Below are 16,600 nucleotides of genomic sequence, written 5' to 3'. Positions count from 1 at the left end.
CAGCCACTTTATAATGTGCAACAGGACTTCCATCTAGAAATCTCCAAAGATATTAGGTTATCTTCCAGCAACAGTTAAAGCCATTCCTGCAGTGAAAGCTGAGATAAAGCATTCTGGAAATCAAGTATGGATGAAAAACAAATGAAAACTGCATACTGAGATATTACAAATGAGAAATACTTCATGAATATGATATTTTGCTGATTGTTTGTCTTGCTCCTGTTTTGTCAGTCTTTTCTTTTAAATAATCTGACTTCTATATTTCCCTCCTGGTGCGATTTTATGCATATCTACTTTACATCAGTCTCACTTAATTCAGTGAGGATTACTCCTAAGTACATTTATGTGGACTTCAGGTTAAAACCTCATCTTTAAACTCATGTAGATAAATTATGTTATTCCCAACAAGAGTTAGATCCATTGAATGGGTGAGACTTGTTAAAATAATCACTTTTGTAACTTTTATTGTTTTTAACATTTCTGCTGTTGTTGGGACTAACAATTGAAATTAAAATGTTAATTTAAAGGCATGATGTATTATGATTATATTTAATAATAATAATAATAATAATAATAATATGTTTTATTTATATACCGCTATTCCAAAGATCATAGCGGTGAACAGCAAGTAAGCTAATTAGCAAGTAAGCTAATTTGCCCCCAACAGTCTGGGTACTCATTTTAGCGACCTCGGAAGGATGCAAGCCTGAGTCGAGCTTGGGCCCTTTTGCTGGTCTTGAACTCGCAACCTTGTGGTTTTGAGTGAGTGGCTGCAGTACAGGCATTTACCCACTGCGCCACCAGGGCTCAGATAGAAGTGTTCATCTTCAAGTAATTTCTGTAAGATATATTCAGAGGGGGGTTTACCTTTGCCTTCCTCTGAAGCTGAGGGAGTGTGACATTTCTAAGGTTTTCCAAGACTCCCTGTCGTTGCTGGGGGTTTTCCATGTCCAAGTGGGGAGTTCAGTTGCAATCCAATGCTCAAACCCACATTTTAATTTGTTATAATTTAATCATTTAATTTGGCAACAAAAAGCATTTAGGTACAAAAAGCACTGAGTTCTATTTTACTACTGTGCCTAGAACAGGTGTATTTGTTACATACTTTTTACTATATAGTGAAGAGATCTCTGGTGACAGGGAATGGCTTTTCTGGTTGTTAAGGATGTGAATATTTGAGTCTGACTTTCTCTGACTTCTCTCAATTTCCTTGGGTTTTTGATCATATCTGCAGATCATGGGAACAATGTCCTTAATTAGTCTAGCAGAAACCTTGTACTGTTATAAAGAAGAGGTAGCATATTCATTCTGTGATTCCCCAAAATAAAACTGGTACAGTGTTAAAAAAATTGTACAGAAACTTAAAGGCATGTGTAGAAACTGGTTACACTGATCTTAGCAAAAAGGCTAAAACTGTGTGTGCGTGCATGTGTGTGTGTGCGCGTGCATGCATGTGCTCAGCCTTTTTGCTAAGATCAAATGTAGCCAGTATTAAGGAGGTCACAGGTATGACTTTGCAGGACCTAAACAGAGGAGTGGAGGATAGGGAGTCTTCGCCATGGGTAGGGATCGACTGGAGGGCGGTTAACAACAACAAATGTATGTATGTATGTATGAATGAATGAATGAATGAATAAATAAATAAATACAATTTTTAAAGGGCGTTAATATGTTGAACCTTCATACTGGCCTAGTTTCAACAGTATATTCTTTGCCATTTGTCACTGATAGCTTGATATTCATGAATACATATTCCTAATAACAAGTGCCTAATCATTCTCTGAAGCAACGTTGATATAACTTCTGGTTTTTTTTTTGGTTATTTTTTAAAGCACTGTGTGCTCAGTCATCGTTTCAGGCTACAGATCAATGTCAAATTGGGTAAGCAACAAAATTCAGCTTGGTTTTTATATTTGTGACAGGAACTTGAAGAAGGAGTCAGCAGCCATCAGGCCAGCTTTTCAGCACTGAACAGAACAGGGGAAGGAATCATACAGAAACTCTCCACTACAGATGGAAGCTTCTTGAAAGAGAAACTAGCAGGGTTAAATAAACGCTGGAAAGCCACCACTGCTCAAGTCATGGAAAGACAACAGAGGTAACTGGGTCAGTTAGCATTTGGGGTATCTTAGGAGAAGCACTGGGGACAAATTCCTTTAGAAGCTTCAGATGAGGCTGTTTGCCATCAACTCAATAACTTTTGCGGCCTGATTCTCAAAGGTTTCCCAAGGCTGCTTTGTAGCAATTAGGAACCACTTCTTCTTTCAGGAAATGCATGTGCAAGCAGAGAAACTTAAGATTTTTTCGTGCTATGTTTTATGGAATAGCTTGTCAAATAATGGTATGTTTTGGTGCTGAAATGATGTTTTGAAATTACATTTTATTAGTGATCTGTGCATGCTGCTGCTGCCTTGCATACTTCTTAACAGACAGAAAACAAATGAAAACTTGACTGCCAAATTGACACGTTGATCCAGATAACCAATTTATCTAAAGCTGAATGTAATTAGTGCTGAATTTTAAACTTTTAAAATGTAAAATGTTTACTAATCTTGAAAACCATTTTCCCTATCAAAATAAAATAGCAGGTACCAGGAAGGCAAGCTGCACAGTGCCAGATTCTATCTAGATTGCCTTTTATATGTATTTCAGTATTGATAATGATTTTCTTGTTTCATATTCCATGTATTTGTGTCACAGATTGAAAATGGAAAATCAACAATTAATAGACTTCACAAGAAAGCTAGAAGAATTTAGTTGCTGGGTAGAAAACGTAGAAAATGCCCTGGGTGAGAAACCTACAGTCAGCCATGAAGAAAATCTGCGAGAATTAATGGCAAGTTACATATAGTTGTTGATTACTTTTGAGTTGTAATTAATCTTCCTCCTTGTGGGCAAGTGTGGATTCCTCTGTGTCTACATTGTGGTACTGGATCACAGACACATGATGCAACCCTGTATGCCAAGTTAAGCATGATTAAGCATTATTTGAAAAACCAGAAAGATCCTTTCAGTTTTGAAGTGTTATTGTGCAATAAAATTTGATGACTAGTTCATTTTTAAAATGGAAATCCTAAGTGGTCACAGATGATGCAATACATAAAATAAGTGATTTTTTTTCCTTATTGAAATAATACAATGTTAGGTCTGATCATTGTCAGGGACAAGATTCTGAGACCCCATGAAGAAATTCTGAGGTGTTCTAGTTAGTGCAACTATGGTGATTGGGGTGGGATGGAGAGGGGAACTAATTTTTTCCAGTTATTCTTACAGCCTTCTGAAAATCTGATTTAGATGTTAGGGGACTATATGGAGCAGCATAGGAAGTAGTATAGGCTACATTGGGAAAGGGGGAAATTGTTTCTTTCCCTCTCTACCAATAAGAGCCTCCTCTGGACCAAGGAGGCTTTTGTCAATGGAAGAAGCTGTTCTTTTTAAAGAAAGTTAAATCTAAACCAGGGTTAGGCAATCGCAGTGGGCCTATGGGGCCAGTTTTTTGTCTATGGAACCAGCACTTGGACCATGAGAAATACATGAATTTCAGATGCTATAAACATATAAACAAATAAACATTTTGTGCCTTAAAGCCAGAAGTGACCAGATTCAACTTCTGATTTTGAAAAATGAATATATTTTGATGGTAAATAGTGTAGAGGACAATCGATTAAAAAAGTGAATTACCACTTTTAGAAACCTCCTTTTTCTGGCACTAGGCATTGCACACATGTTTCTTAGCATGCTCAGACAGGAATTTGCATTTTTAAACAAATTGCCTGCTTAGTTTTTATTTTTAATTCCACCTTTTATTGTCAGACCCACATTCTGTGATTTTAGTAGTCTTTCCTAGAATTACAGCACAGATATGCAGAAATAATTAGTTTCCATCAGATTGAAACATTCTCTTAATCTCTTTAGGGCCTGATTGAGGAGATAGATGTGCAAGGAGAGAAACTTAAATGGCTAAACAGAAGTGAACCAGATGTGCTCTCAAATAAAAGCATTGGGCCTCCAGAAAGAGAAAATATTTCTGAAAGACTGAGGTTCCTGAATATTAGGTGGAAAAAGGTATGGATTCCTTACAAATGACCAAGCATTACATGTATTCTGTGCAATTAATCTCTTGCAAGATGCATTTGAATTTTTGTGCAACTTTAGGGGGAGAGAATTGGACAAATTAGTGTAAAACAGTACCTATTATTAAAGGGCTGATTAAAATTATATTGTCTTATATTAATTATATTGTATTCTTATGGTCTAAGTCAGTAATGTTCTTTCCTTTGTGGTAGCATGCATAGTGTCAGAGACACTGAAGATGACCTTATCTCAAGAGAAAATGACTAACGGGAAAAATTCATATAATTATAGTTGGTGTCAGGTTTCCATATTATCTCACACAGAATATCCTACACAGAAGAAGATTCAGTGCTTTTTTCTTTTCTTTTTTGTAAACTTTTTATTATAATTTTTATTACCTCTCAGTCCTGCCATTTTCTGAAAGTTTGAGGTCTCTGTGTGTGTCTTTCTCCAAGCTTTAAAGTGTAGAGTAGTTTTCTACTTCCTCTTGTCAGATAGCCTAACTTTTAGTAGAACACTGCTGTCTCTATAATGCCATTGCTTAGTTGCAAACCTTAAGCAAACATCTGGAAGGGAGGTATTCATTTGTGAGCAGTGTCTCATAGTGTGCAGGATCTCTCTTAAAGAGAGAGGGTTAAATTGCAACTGGAACTCTACTTTGTGAGTGGCTTTGGATTTTGTAGCAATCCAACTATGGCCTGTTACAGACTGCCAAAATAAAGCTGCTTCAGGTCTCTTTGGAGGTATGCTATTTAAATGATGCATGCATCCTAAGAGTCCGGAAGCTGCACCAAAAGCTGCACTCCGGTGCTTAGGAATGGAGTGTGGCTTTGGTGCGACCTCCGGACTCTTAGGACCCATGCATCATTTAAATAGCATACCTCTAAAGAGACCCGAAGCAGCTTTATTTTGGCAGTCTGTAACAGGCCTATATTTGTTTGGGAGAAGTTGCTCTTCTTTGTACAAATAGTTACATTGCTGTTGACTGTTTGCTCTATGTATTGTTATGGATCTAGTCACATTGTAGTTACAGGTTTTCTTTTATGTCTTCCTAAGTTTAAAAAATCAGGGAAATTCCCCAAAGAAAGAAAAGAATCCCATCCCATTTAAAGCAAAACAATATTATTAGATCAAGGAAGGTGTGCTCCAGTTTTTTGTTCCGTAAAGATGAAATACCTCCACTTTAAAGCTAGAGTTAGGATTGTGCATTTGTTCATTAGGGCACTTTTTTTTAACCTCTACACTTGTCCATCATTTGTAATGTATTTTGAATAAGTTCTGTTGAGCAGACAATTCTTACACAACATCGCCAAACATGCAACTTCCATTCACATATAAAGAAACTGAAGTTTGTATTAGTAGCAGAAAGCAAACCCCACCTTCTCTAGACTCTTTGGTGATGAAGTAAATGAATAATGAAGATGTAACAGCTTTTTTGCTTGGGTGCCTCTATAGTGGCAATGCTTTAGTGTAACACTAATTATGGACTGCTTGCTTCTTCTGATATAAAACATTCTTCCCATATTAGTTGTTCAGAGAAGCACCCAACAGAGTGAGAGAACTGGAGACACATGTTCATCAGCTCCATCTTGTGCCACAGGCAAAGCCTCCTGGTGAGTTCTGAGCAGAAAATGTGTTTCTCCGGGTCGGTGGGTAAAGAATGATGTATGATGTTTTTGTTACCTTGTTAAATCATAGGGTTTGGCTAAGAAGGCAGATGCATTATAAATACTTGTTTGATCTTGAGGGGAAAGAATGCTTAAGATAGCTGTTTCTGTTAAAGGGTGTGATACTGAGTACTTAAGACCATATGTTTAAATGTACGTTTTCAAATGGACATGTGATACATTTTCTTAACAAAAGAAGGAGACTTTGAATGAGCAATAGAAAAAAGTTACTATAATGTTATCAGTCTTTTAAAGACCTGCATTGATGTATTCTTCCATTAGTATGATTCAGAGGATCCCTGTGCTTGCTTATGAGTCACAGGCATTTCATTGGCTGCCAGTGATTTTTTAAAATTTATTACTTCCTGGAACACACTCAGATCTCAAGCCAAGGTGAATTGTTTGATGACAGCTTTGGTTTGTGGATTTTGCCAATTTACCTTTAAATGTTCCCAAACTGCTTGGGTAAGCTGATCAGATGATGAATTTTTGCACATTTCACTAACCCTGACAGTAATGAGGTTGCTGTTGATATTTCTGTGATGTACATTGTGATGTACATTATGTCAGTCTTTCCCTACCATTTTATACTTGAAGGGCAATAGTTCAAATGGGGAATTGTGAATATCTGAATATTTGGAAGTGGTAAATTATTTTGAACCTGAAGCCCAACCCTTAGGGAATGTGCATTGTCCAGACTACTGCTCCCATCTTCCAGTTTCATAGACTATGCTGAACCACACATCTAAAGATCTGTAGGAATACATATTCTGTATACCTTTTAAATGGAAGAGGAAATGTTGAGTAAAGCATGTTATAATTGTTTAGGGTACCCTGTTCTCCAAAAGATGGTGCTAGTGTCCTCTGGCTCTGAAAGCATCACTCAAATGCCACAGACTTTGGAAATCTCTGCACCTGCTGATCTCAATAAAACTACAACAGAACTGGCTGACTGGTTGGCATTGATTGACCAGATGCTGAAGTCCAACATAGTTACTGTGGGAAATGCTGAGGAAATCAATCGGACAATTGCACGTATGAAAGTATGTGGAGCCGTTAAATGTTGTTAGTTTGATACGCTAAAGATATTTTGTTTTGTCCCTGCTATTTGGTCTGTGGGAACCAGTGTAATAATAACAGATTGACTGATAAAAGAAGTTTTCAAAGAAGCATCTAGTACAAGGTTAAGTCTTTGTGAAAGTTACAAGTTCAAAAAGGCATGGACTCTTTACACAGAGCTTTGACAAGATATTTTTGTTGTTGCAGTCCTCTCAATACCCACTGGCTATATTGGCTTGGGGATTCTGAGAGCAGTACTGTAGTCAAAAATAGCGCCCCCCCCCCAAGCTCTGGCTTTATTCATGTTTCATTAAGTTATACATAATATTCACACAGCATCCTTTTCAGTCCCTACTACTTTTGAACAGGAGGAAGGGAGCTTGGTGCAGAGAGTTCCTTTTCCCTAGCAGAAGATTCTAAAGATGGTTGTCTGAATATGTTGTCCAGCAGGAAAAGGATGTTCTCTATGTATTTTCTGCTTGGCCATTGTCTTCCACATTCTACTGTGACAAAGGAACAAGGAATGTGAAGACAGCTGTGAACTTTTGGCACTTTGGGACTTCATTGGGAAAAAATCCATTTGCACAAAGATGCTTATGCTTTTCTTATCCATTTTTTGTGTGCCAAAAGCAATATTTTTGTGCAGAAATCAGTGTATTTTGTGGGAAATGCGTTGTCTCTTGTATCCCTAGAGCATGCAGGAAAGCTGCATTTGATTTTTCAGCAAAAGAATCTGTTTGGCTACATTGCAGTAGTTTACACAATGTGGACAGTTTGTGCAATTTTTGGAAATATATTTATTCCTGCACAGAAAAACCGTGTGTAGTTTTTCTGTACAGGTAATGTGTGTAAGGCAGTAATTTTATGCAGGAGGCAGTGTATTTTGTACAAGATACATTGATTCCTATGTAGAAACTTTACTCTTTTGGGGAAAAACATATTTTCTGATCAGAAAAACTACATGTATTTGGGGACAAATGAGTTTTCCTCAGTGAAAGTGTTAACAGTACTCAGAATTGCACTAGCATCCCTATATTCTCACAGAGCATGGAGAAAAGTACTGAAGTTACTTGTTATGCATGTGGCAATTAAATAAGTGCTGCGAGTTCAGAACCATTGCCTTTCTCACTCCTAAATATGTTGCGGAAGGGTCTTGGGACATTGGGGGGCATGACTTACAGGATTATGGTGTGCACAGCCTTCTTCAGCAAATGGAACAAGTAGTGCTGTTTTGAATCCTGTTCTTTGATTATTATATTTTTTTTATCAGTCATCAAATGCACAAACCTCTGAAAAAATCTCTCCTTGAATAATATACATTTGAAATTATGATGTGTTTGTGGCTGACTCCTATAAATACAATGCTGTAACATTATCCAAGAGTATTACTATTTTAAAGCTAACACTGATTTTTAAAAATGACTCCTAAGTATGCATTTATATTTGGATGATGCTCTGCTGAAAAGACATATAATACAGGTTACTAGAACAAGTTCACCTTTCCTGAAACATTGTTGTTGTTGTTGTCATTGTTGTTGTTGTTGTTGTTGTTATTATTATGATCATCATCATCATCATCATCATCATCATCATCATCATCATCATCTACAAATAGTCATATTCACATTCTGTTTAAAATAATTAAATTGATTTAAAGTAGGTTAATTGGTTTATTCAATAACTGTAAAACATGGATATCCAACAATCCTAGACAAGCGGTGATTTAGTTTAAAGAGGGATATGAATGCCTACATTGGCAATGGAAATTGTACTAACAGAAGTTGAGAGAGAACATACTTACGTTATCATTTTCTTTTCTTCAGATAATGACAAAACTTAAAAAGTGGACCAACTAGTAACTAATAGCTTTAGGATGTGTGTATGTACATGTTTGTGTGTATATGTATTTAACACTACAGTAGCTGAATTAATTGCCTAGCATTTTGTTGTAACAATACATTTAATGAAGTTTCTTGGAACTGCTCTCAGAGGGCTTTTTGGATGGACACACAACTTGTTATGTATGTAATGGCTCATTATGGAGGTTTCCCTGAGCTACTTTGTATGGAAAGAGAGGATATATTGTACTAATGTTCAGCCGATCTTGCTGCTAATTTCCTCTCAAATAAAAATGGAAGTATTTTGCTGGCTAAACAGTATTTGAACATACTTTGACTAAGGTTTAGAGGAACGAGTGTATGTTGTGTGTGTGTATCTGTATGTGTGTGCACACATGTGTAATACAATACAGGAAAAATTCTTAAAACAGAAGAACATAGGTAATATGATATTCTAGGTAAAGTCAACTGATTGTCCTAATATAGAAACTGTACAAGAATGAGTGAAATAGACAATATATCCTTTTTTTTTGTAATATAAGCCTGGACTGGCTCCATCCTTTGTGCTAACTATAGCAGTTCACTTCCACTGCTATAAAAGACCTTGCACCAGTACAGTGACACTATTGGACAGAAGCCCTAGAAAGCTTTATAAAATGAAATTTTATATTTTTTAAAAGATCCAGTGGCAACAGATTTTAATTTTCCTCTTTATAGATAACAAAGGAAGATTTAGAGCATCGGCATCCCCAGTTGGATTCTGTGTTTACTTTGGCACAGAATCTGAAAAACAAAACATCAAGTTCTGATGTGAGGACAGCAATCACAGAAAAATGTATGTATGTTTCTGTTGCAGAGACGTCTTGGAAGATGGGCACCAAAGATCTCTATGGTAGATACGATTACAGTAAAGTGACCAATTTGTGATCTAAAAAATGATAGCTGCAGGAGGTCCAGGCAGAATAAGCTATCTGTGGAGGAGGGGTCTATCGGATTCTTAATAGATAGGTCAAGGAAGGAGCTTTGGTGAGGTCCAATAGCAAAATGCCCTTTGTTAGGCCGTGATGTCATATTTACTGACTTTTTAAAGGTCTCAATAACTGTATGAAATAATATGGAATTACTTATTAGAGTTCATCTTGCTAAAGACAAACAAACTGGACTTTCGTATTGAATTCAAAACCCCATAGTTGTTTAGGAACCTTAAAAAAAACACCCTAATTTTCATGCCTGTGTATTTAACAACATTTAACAGTCTATAAAGGTAATTAGAATAGGGAGATTGAATGTAGCATCTTTATATTCTGTTGACTGTATTTGAATTGGTATAATTGTTTATTTTTTCAAAAATAATGGAAGTCAATTAAATGAAAATATATTGTAGTAAACTTGAAAAATCCATGAAAAATATGAGAAAAAGGAAAAACTGAGTAAGTTGGAGTATGGAGAATATAATTTGTGAACTAGAACCAGTGGAGTAAGGCTAAAGCTGCAGGCACTTGAGAAGTAAAAGTAAAAATCAAGGAGAAATAAAGGAATACTAGATTATTTAAAGCATGACAGTAATAGTCTGGCAAATGTACTGATAATAGTTTTACAAGTTATGTACCTCTTCCAATAAATATATATTATGCACCTTGTTAGAAAAAAGTTATCTTATCCCATGCATTTTTCTAGAAAAACTAATGGGAGGTGAAGGGAATACAATCACCCCTCCTTTCTTGTGGGGGATCTGTTCTGTTCCCCTCCCCCCGCGAAAATGAAGAAATGTGCATATTCAAGCCCTATTGGCTTGAATGGAGGCATTCCCCATTTTAACTCCCTCTGTTCACCCCTCCCACGGATAATCAAGGGGTGCAGATCCGAAGTCAATGAGAATGGAGGGAGGACTCTACTACCATTTTTCCTCCAGGAAAGACATGTCAAAGGAGTTATTTTTTTCATGTTATGATACAGTTGTTCACAACACTGCTGCCACCTTCTGCAACGGTGCCAAGTTGGGGCAAAACAACTTTCCATTTCTTGGTTGTTCTAGGTGAAAGAAAGGAACTCAAAACTCTGCTTTTGCTGAAAGTGAAAACAGCAATATCTCTTTGTATCTGCAGAGATGGAAGTGAGCCCCTTGGCAAATAACAGGGGAGGGTCATGAGTTCTCCTTGTTCCCATTGGCTTTTGCACAGGCAGAAGTGAGGTGCACCTTTGATGTGGGTGTGCCTTTTTGCAAAAGTCCAGCTGGTAGGAAGAAGAGGATTTTTCTTTTCCTTCTCAAAGGTCCTATCCACATTGCAGAAACAATCTACTGTAGTTTGATGCCACTTTAACTGCCCTGGTTCAGTGCTAGTTTAGTATGACACCAGAGATTTCTGACAAAACTAGTTTCCAGAATTCCCTAGCATTGTATCAGTGCAGTTAAAGCAGTGCCAAACTGGATTATTTCTGCAGTGTGGATTGGACCTGGAAAAGAAAGAAAGAAGTGGTGGTTTCTCAGAAGCATGACAGCTAGAGTAATGTATACATTACTGATTGCTAAAAATAATGAAAACTTACAGTTGACTCATGAAATGTTACAGAATCCAGGATGAAGGGAAGTATGTAACACAGAGGTCTGTGCTGATCTGTGGGAGTTACGTTATCTGTTTACAGGCTAGTACCAATTTGAGAGGAGCGACTGCCAAAGTCAAATATGAACACTTGTTTATGCTTATAGCATGTGCAAGTGTTTCAGAGAGAGAGAACATCAAAGGGAACCCAAGTGTATAGATGGAATGCCCCATGTGATAAATGGGGAAGGTCTATGATCTGTCCATGTGCATTATGACATATTCAGGACTCAAGATTGGCTTAGTGATTTCTATACTTTGGGTAACAGATGGATGATAACAAAATATCTAGAGCATGTTTTCATGTGGTCAGATGTTTCTGTGTTGTCTATTTCAGTGGAGAAATTGAAGAATCAATGGGATAATACTCAGCATGGGGTGGAAGTACGCCAACACCAGTTAAGACGCATGCTTTCTGACAGCATGAAGTGGGATGACCTGAAACAAGAAATGGAGAACCTAATTGGACAATATGAGATACATCTTCATGCTCTTTTACAAACACCCAAAGAAAAACTTACTAAGCAAATCTCTGAAAACAAAGTGAGTTCAAATGCATGCTATTGTTTGCCTCTCAGGATTTATAAATCCAACATTTTTTGTGTGTCACAGTTCGATCACTTTTTGAAATAGGATATTGTATTGTGTTTTTGCAGATTGCAAGGTATGATTGAATATTGTTTCACCTAAAATCTGTCTGCTCATAGAAAATTGGTTCATTTGGGGAAAGTTCCATGGCACTAACTTTCTATGGTATTGGGAAACTTATCTCCATACCTGGGTTGGGGTTACCTATCACAAATACCTCCATTTTGTTTGGATTCAGCTTGAGACTGTTTTCCTTCATCCCATCCATTACTGATATCAGGCAGTCATTCAGAGGGGAGATGCCCTCTTTGGTCACTGAAGCAGTCTCAGCCATAGAGAAACAGATTTGGGTGTCAGCAGCGTACTGATAATATTCCACCCTGACTACATCACTGGAAGCAGAAGATGGAGAAGCTCTGTTCTCTCTGGTGAAAAAGGGAAACAGCAGGAGCAGATGGTGGTACGGACCATGAACTGGTAATATCAAAATTTAGAGTACAGCCAAAGAATATATCATCATGTCTAAAGACAACCTGAAGAACATCCTTATAGAAAAGTGGTGGCGAACCTATGGCACTAGTGCCAGAGGTGGCACTCAGAGCCCTCTCTGTGGGCACACACACCATCACCCCAGCACAGAGTTTGCCAGAGTTTGTTACTAGAAAGCCAGAGAGACATGGCACTTTGCAATAAATATGTGAGTTTTGGGTTGCAGCTTGGGCACTCAGTCTCTAAAACGTTCGCCATCACTGTTATAGAATTTAGTGAAAAAGTAAAAACAGATTTGCACTATTAAGTCTAATTTACTCAGAGCCAGAAAAACTCTGAACCAAAGTCAGGGATGGTGTGAGGAAAAAATGCAAAAAGACACTATTCACAGCATAAAAGGAAGCACAGTTTTATTGGATGACAGATGAAACTCTTCAGGAAGTTAAAGACGGATGAGAAACAAAAGGGGACAGAAAGACTCCGAATCCTGAATCCAACAATGACATGTGTTCTGGGGCAAGGAGGACTATATAATAATGAGTGCAGAAACAAAAAAAGGAAGAGCAAGAAACCTCTTCCACAAGATCTGAGAAATCAAAAGGAAATTCAAGAAGAGGGTTGCTATACAACAAGCACACATACACATTACATGATCAAGAACTAAAAAGACAATGAAAATAATAGTGTATGAAACTATATGAACTATATGAAAGAGTGGAAAATGGCAGATTCATTGAAGGCATAACCATTTGAAGATGAATCCACAATTTTAGAAAGTAGAGCTGAAGCTGCACTTACAACAGTTGGAAGAAATCAGTTACTAGAAAATGATGGCATACTAGTAGAGTTGTTTTAAATAACAGAAACAGAATCCATTCAGATTACAACTAAAGTCTGCCAACAAATATGGAAAATAAAAGAGTGGCCCACAAACACTCAATATACATTCCAGCTCCCCAAAAAAGGAGACTCCAGGGATAGTAGTAACCATTGCATTAATCTCACATACAATCAAATTGATGATCAAAAATTTACAACTAAAAGTTTCAGCATATAAGGAGCATGAAATGTCAATGTGTCCAAGCTGGGCTTAGAAAAAGAAGAGGCACTAGAGATCATGTTGCAAGCATACATTGGATAATGGTGCACACCAAAAAATTCACAGTGTGTCTGTGTGTCACAGCATTTGATTATGCAACTTAACTGATCATAAGTTATACTCAGGTCAGGAGACCACTGCCAGGACAGAATAAGGAGAAACAGAATGACTTCCAGTTGGCTAGAGGTGTCATTTTATCATTCTGTCTGTTTAATCTGTGTGCAGAAGATTTCATAAAGCTGGATTAGAGGTGTGAAAATCAGAGGAAGTTTGATATGCAGATGACACCATTATACTAGCAGAAAATAACAAAGACTTGGAACTACTGAAAAACTTGGAACTACTGAAGAAAGTCAAGCAACAAAGTGCAAAGGCAGGATTACAGTAAGGAAACAATGAAGACATTGAGAGAACAATAATAATAAAACCCTTCCTGTACCTTGGTTTAGTCATTAATCGGAATGGAGACTGAGGTCAAGAATCAGAAGAAGACCAGTATTTGAAAGGATAGCTTAGAGTCACCTTAAATTGGAAACTACTCGAAGGCAAACAACAGCAATGGTTGTGAAAGCTGGACAGTGAAGAAAGTGATAGGAAGAAAATAAACTCATTTGAAATGTGGGGCTGGAGGTGAGTTCTGCAAATACCCTGGACTGCCAAAAAGACAAATAAATGGGTCCAAGAGCAGATGAAGCCTGAACTAAGAAGTCGAGACCACCAAGCTGAGACAATTGTTCTTTGGACATATTATGAGAAGGTATGACTCATTAGAAAAGAAAATGATGCTTGGCAAAGTGAAAGGTAATAGAAAAAGAGGAAGACCACACTACAGATAGATGGACTCAACCAAGGAACAGATGATCCTGAGTCTGCAAGACCTGAGCAGGGCTGGTAATAATACAGTGACTTAGAGGTCTCTTATTCATAAGATTGACATAAGTCAAAATCAACTTGATGGCAGTTAACAACATATAACCCTTCTCCCTATTTTGCTGTCTTTCTGTGAATTGGTGTTTTTCAGGCTAAGACAATGTGTTATACAGTTTTGTATGTGCATTTTTAAAAAATTACTTCATGACAAAGGATATCATTTTCTCAACAGATACATCAGCCTTAATTCTCTATTTCAAAATAGTACTTCTCTCAGAAGGGTAACTTCCGTAACAAGTATCTTTCAATAAATGTTCTGTGTTTATTTAAGCAAAGACATTTTAAGTTATAAATTATGGAATATATTTGCAATAAGCTTTTCAAATACTTACTATAATTCCTTGATATTGTATGAAAGGTTTCTGAGGTAGTGAGCTAATAAAGCTAAATGAAGGTTTTGCCAATAAATGCGTTTTATTACCATGTACTGAAATTTAACATCCAGAAGTGAATGTCTGTCAGGAGCATAGTGTGTTCTGGAGAACATTTCATTCAATTATTGCAATAGATATAGGATTCTACATCAATATCAGGCAATCAAATAAAGCCGAACAACTCATAACTTTTAATATTTTTGTATGTTGCAAGAGAGACCAATGTGCATAATATCACTGGATTTTGTAAAATGAATTAAGGTTGGAGAAAAACTCTAGAGAAATTATTGGTAATTCTTTTGGGTGTTTCTTTTTGAAGACAGGAAGAGGAATAAACATTTTGCAAACATGATACTTAAAAGTAGTTTACCTGTAGCTTGTCATAGAAGGAGACTCCACTACACTCTGAAGCAGCCTATTCTGCTATCAAAGTGCTCTTACTGTCAGGAAAGTGTTCCTATTGTTGAGGTGGAATCCCTATTTTTCTTGGGTTAGCATCCATTGCTTTGTGTCCTAATATGTGGAACAATGGATGCAAGGCAGTTTAACTCCACACTCAATATGACATCCCTTCAGATATTTAAATGTGACTATCATGTCATCTCTTAATCTCCTCTTCCCCAGGCTAAACATACCCAGTTCCCTAAGCCACACTTCTAGGGGATGGTTTCTAGATTTTCACCATTTTGGTCATCCTACTCTCGACATGCTGCAGCTGGTCAATATCCCTCTTGAATTTTGCGCAGGACAGGTGTGCCTTCATGGATTCCACTGTTAATTTCACTTATTCTTATCCTGATAATTAATTTCCCTTTATTCAGCAGATATTTATTTCCTAGTTTACAACTGATTTGAATTGTAAAAGTAGAGCTATTGAAAGCATAATCTATAGCAAATGTTTGCCAATGGGCGCTCTATGTGTGTGTGTGTGGGCATGGATATGCACACATCCATGTGGGTGCATCCTAAACTGTATTTCCCTTTTATCCTGAATAGTTCCTACCATTACTTTCTGTTATTGTTGCCCTTTCTTTCCTCTGCAAGGAAAAATAATCAATTTATCCAATGTGGAACCAATGAGTGAATCATAGAATCATAGAGTTGGAATAGACCACAAGGGTCATCCCATCCAACCCCCTGCCATACAGGAACTCACCATCAAAGCACCCCTGACAGATTTGATTTGATATTTGATATTTTTAATTTGTTGTCTGCTTTTATATCTAATTCTATCTTGTATTATTATCTGTTGTTTAAATGTACAGTGCACCCTTGCTTTATGCGAGGGATCCGTTCTGGACTCCCCCATGTAAAGCAAATTACATGTATGTTCGAGCCTCATTTAAATGAATGGGGCTTGTGCATGTGGTGGCGCAGCGGTGTGGGTGTGTGCCATGGGCACACGCCTTATTAATCCCTATGGGACGTGCCACCCCTTACGCCCTGCATGGCTTTCAGCATATGCTGAAAGCCTCGTAAAGCACACCTGCATGTGACGTGGGTGCACTGTATTTTGTACAGTGTATGGCAGGTTTAATTTTTATCGATTTTATTGTTTGAATGTACAACACTTTGTAAATCTACAGCACTATATAAATAAAGAATGATGATGATGATGGCCATCCAGGCTCTGTTCGAAAACCTCCAAAGAAGGAGACTCACCACACTCTGAGGGAATTAGTTCCACTGTTGAACAGCTTTTACTGTCTGGAAGTTCCTGCTAATGTTGAGGTGGAATCTCTGTTCCTGGAGCTTACATCCATTGTCCTGGGACCTAGTCTCTGGAGCAGCAGAAAACAAGCTTACTTCATCCTCAATATGACTCCCCTTTAAATACTTAAACAGAGCTATCATATCACCTCTTAACTGTCTCTTCTCCAGA

The 16,600-nt window shown here is 37.3% G+C and overlaps 1 protein-coding gene across 1 annotated transcript in view; it reads left to right on the top strand.

The window, feature by feature from the left end:
* UTRN (utrophin) overlaps nucleotides 1-16,600 on the top strand; it is a 494,831-nt gene that overhangs the window by 186,260 nt on the left and 291,971 nt on the right. The window contains exons 43-49 of the mRNA XM_042456820.1: nucleotides 1,923-2,098; nucleotides 2,701-2,836; nucleotides 3,916-4,065; nucleotides 5,603-5,687; nucleotides 6,570-6,784; nucleotides 9,356-9,473; nucleotides 11,576-11,781. Of these exons, the coding sequence (XP_042312754.1) occupies nucleotides 1,923-2,098; nucleotides 2,701-2,836; nucleotides 3,916-4,065; nucleotides 5,603-5,687; nucleotides 6,570-6,784; nucleotides 9,356-9,473; nucleotides 11,576-11,781 (1,086 nt within the window). The remainder of the gene's footprint in view (nucleotides 1-1,922; nucleotides 2,099-2,700; nucleotides 2,837-3,915; nucleotides 4,066-5,602; nucleotides 5,688-6,569; nucleotides 6,785-9,355; nucleotides 9,474-11,575; nucleotides 11,782-16,600) is intronic.

This window comes from Sceloporus undulatus, chromosome 1 (assembly GCF_019175285.1).
Source record: "Sceloporus undulatus isolate JIND9_A2432 ecotype Alabama chromosome 1, SceUnd_v1.1, whole genome shotgun sequence".
Lineage (NCBI taxonomy): Eukaryota > Metazoa > Chordata > Lepidosauria > Squamata > Phrynosomatidae > Sceloporus > Sceloporus undulatus.
The sequence above is the reverse complement of the archived record's forward strand: the minus strand, read 5'-3'. Positions and strand labels throughout refer to the sequence as shown.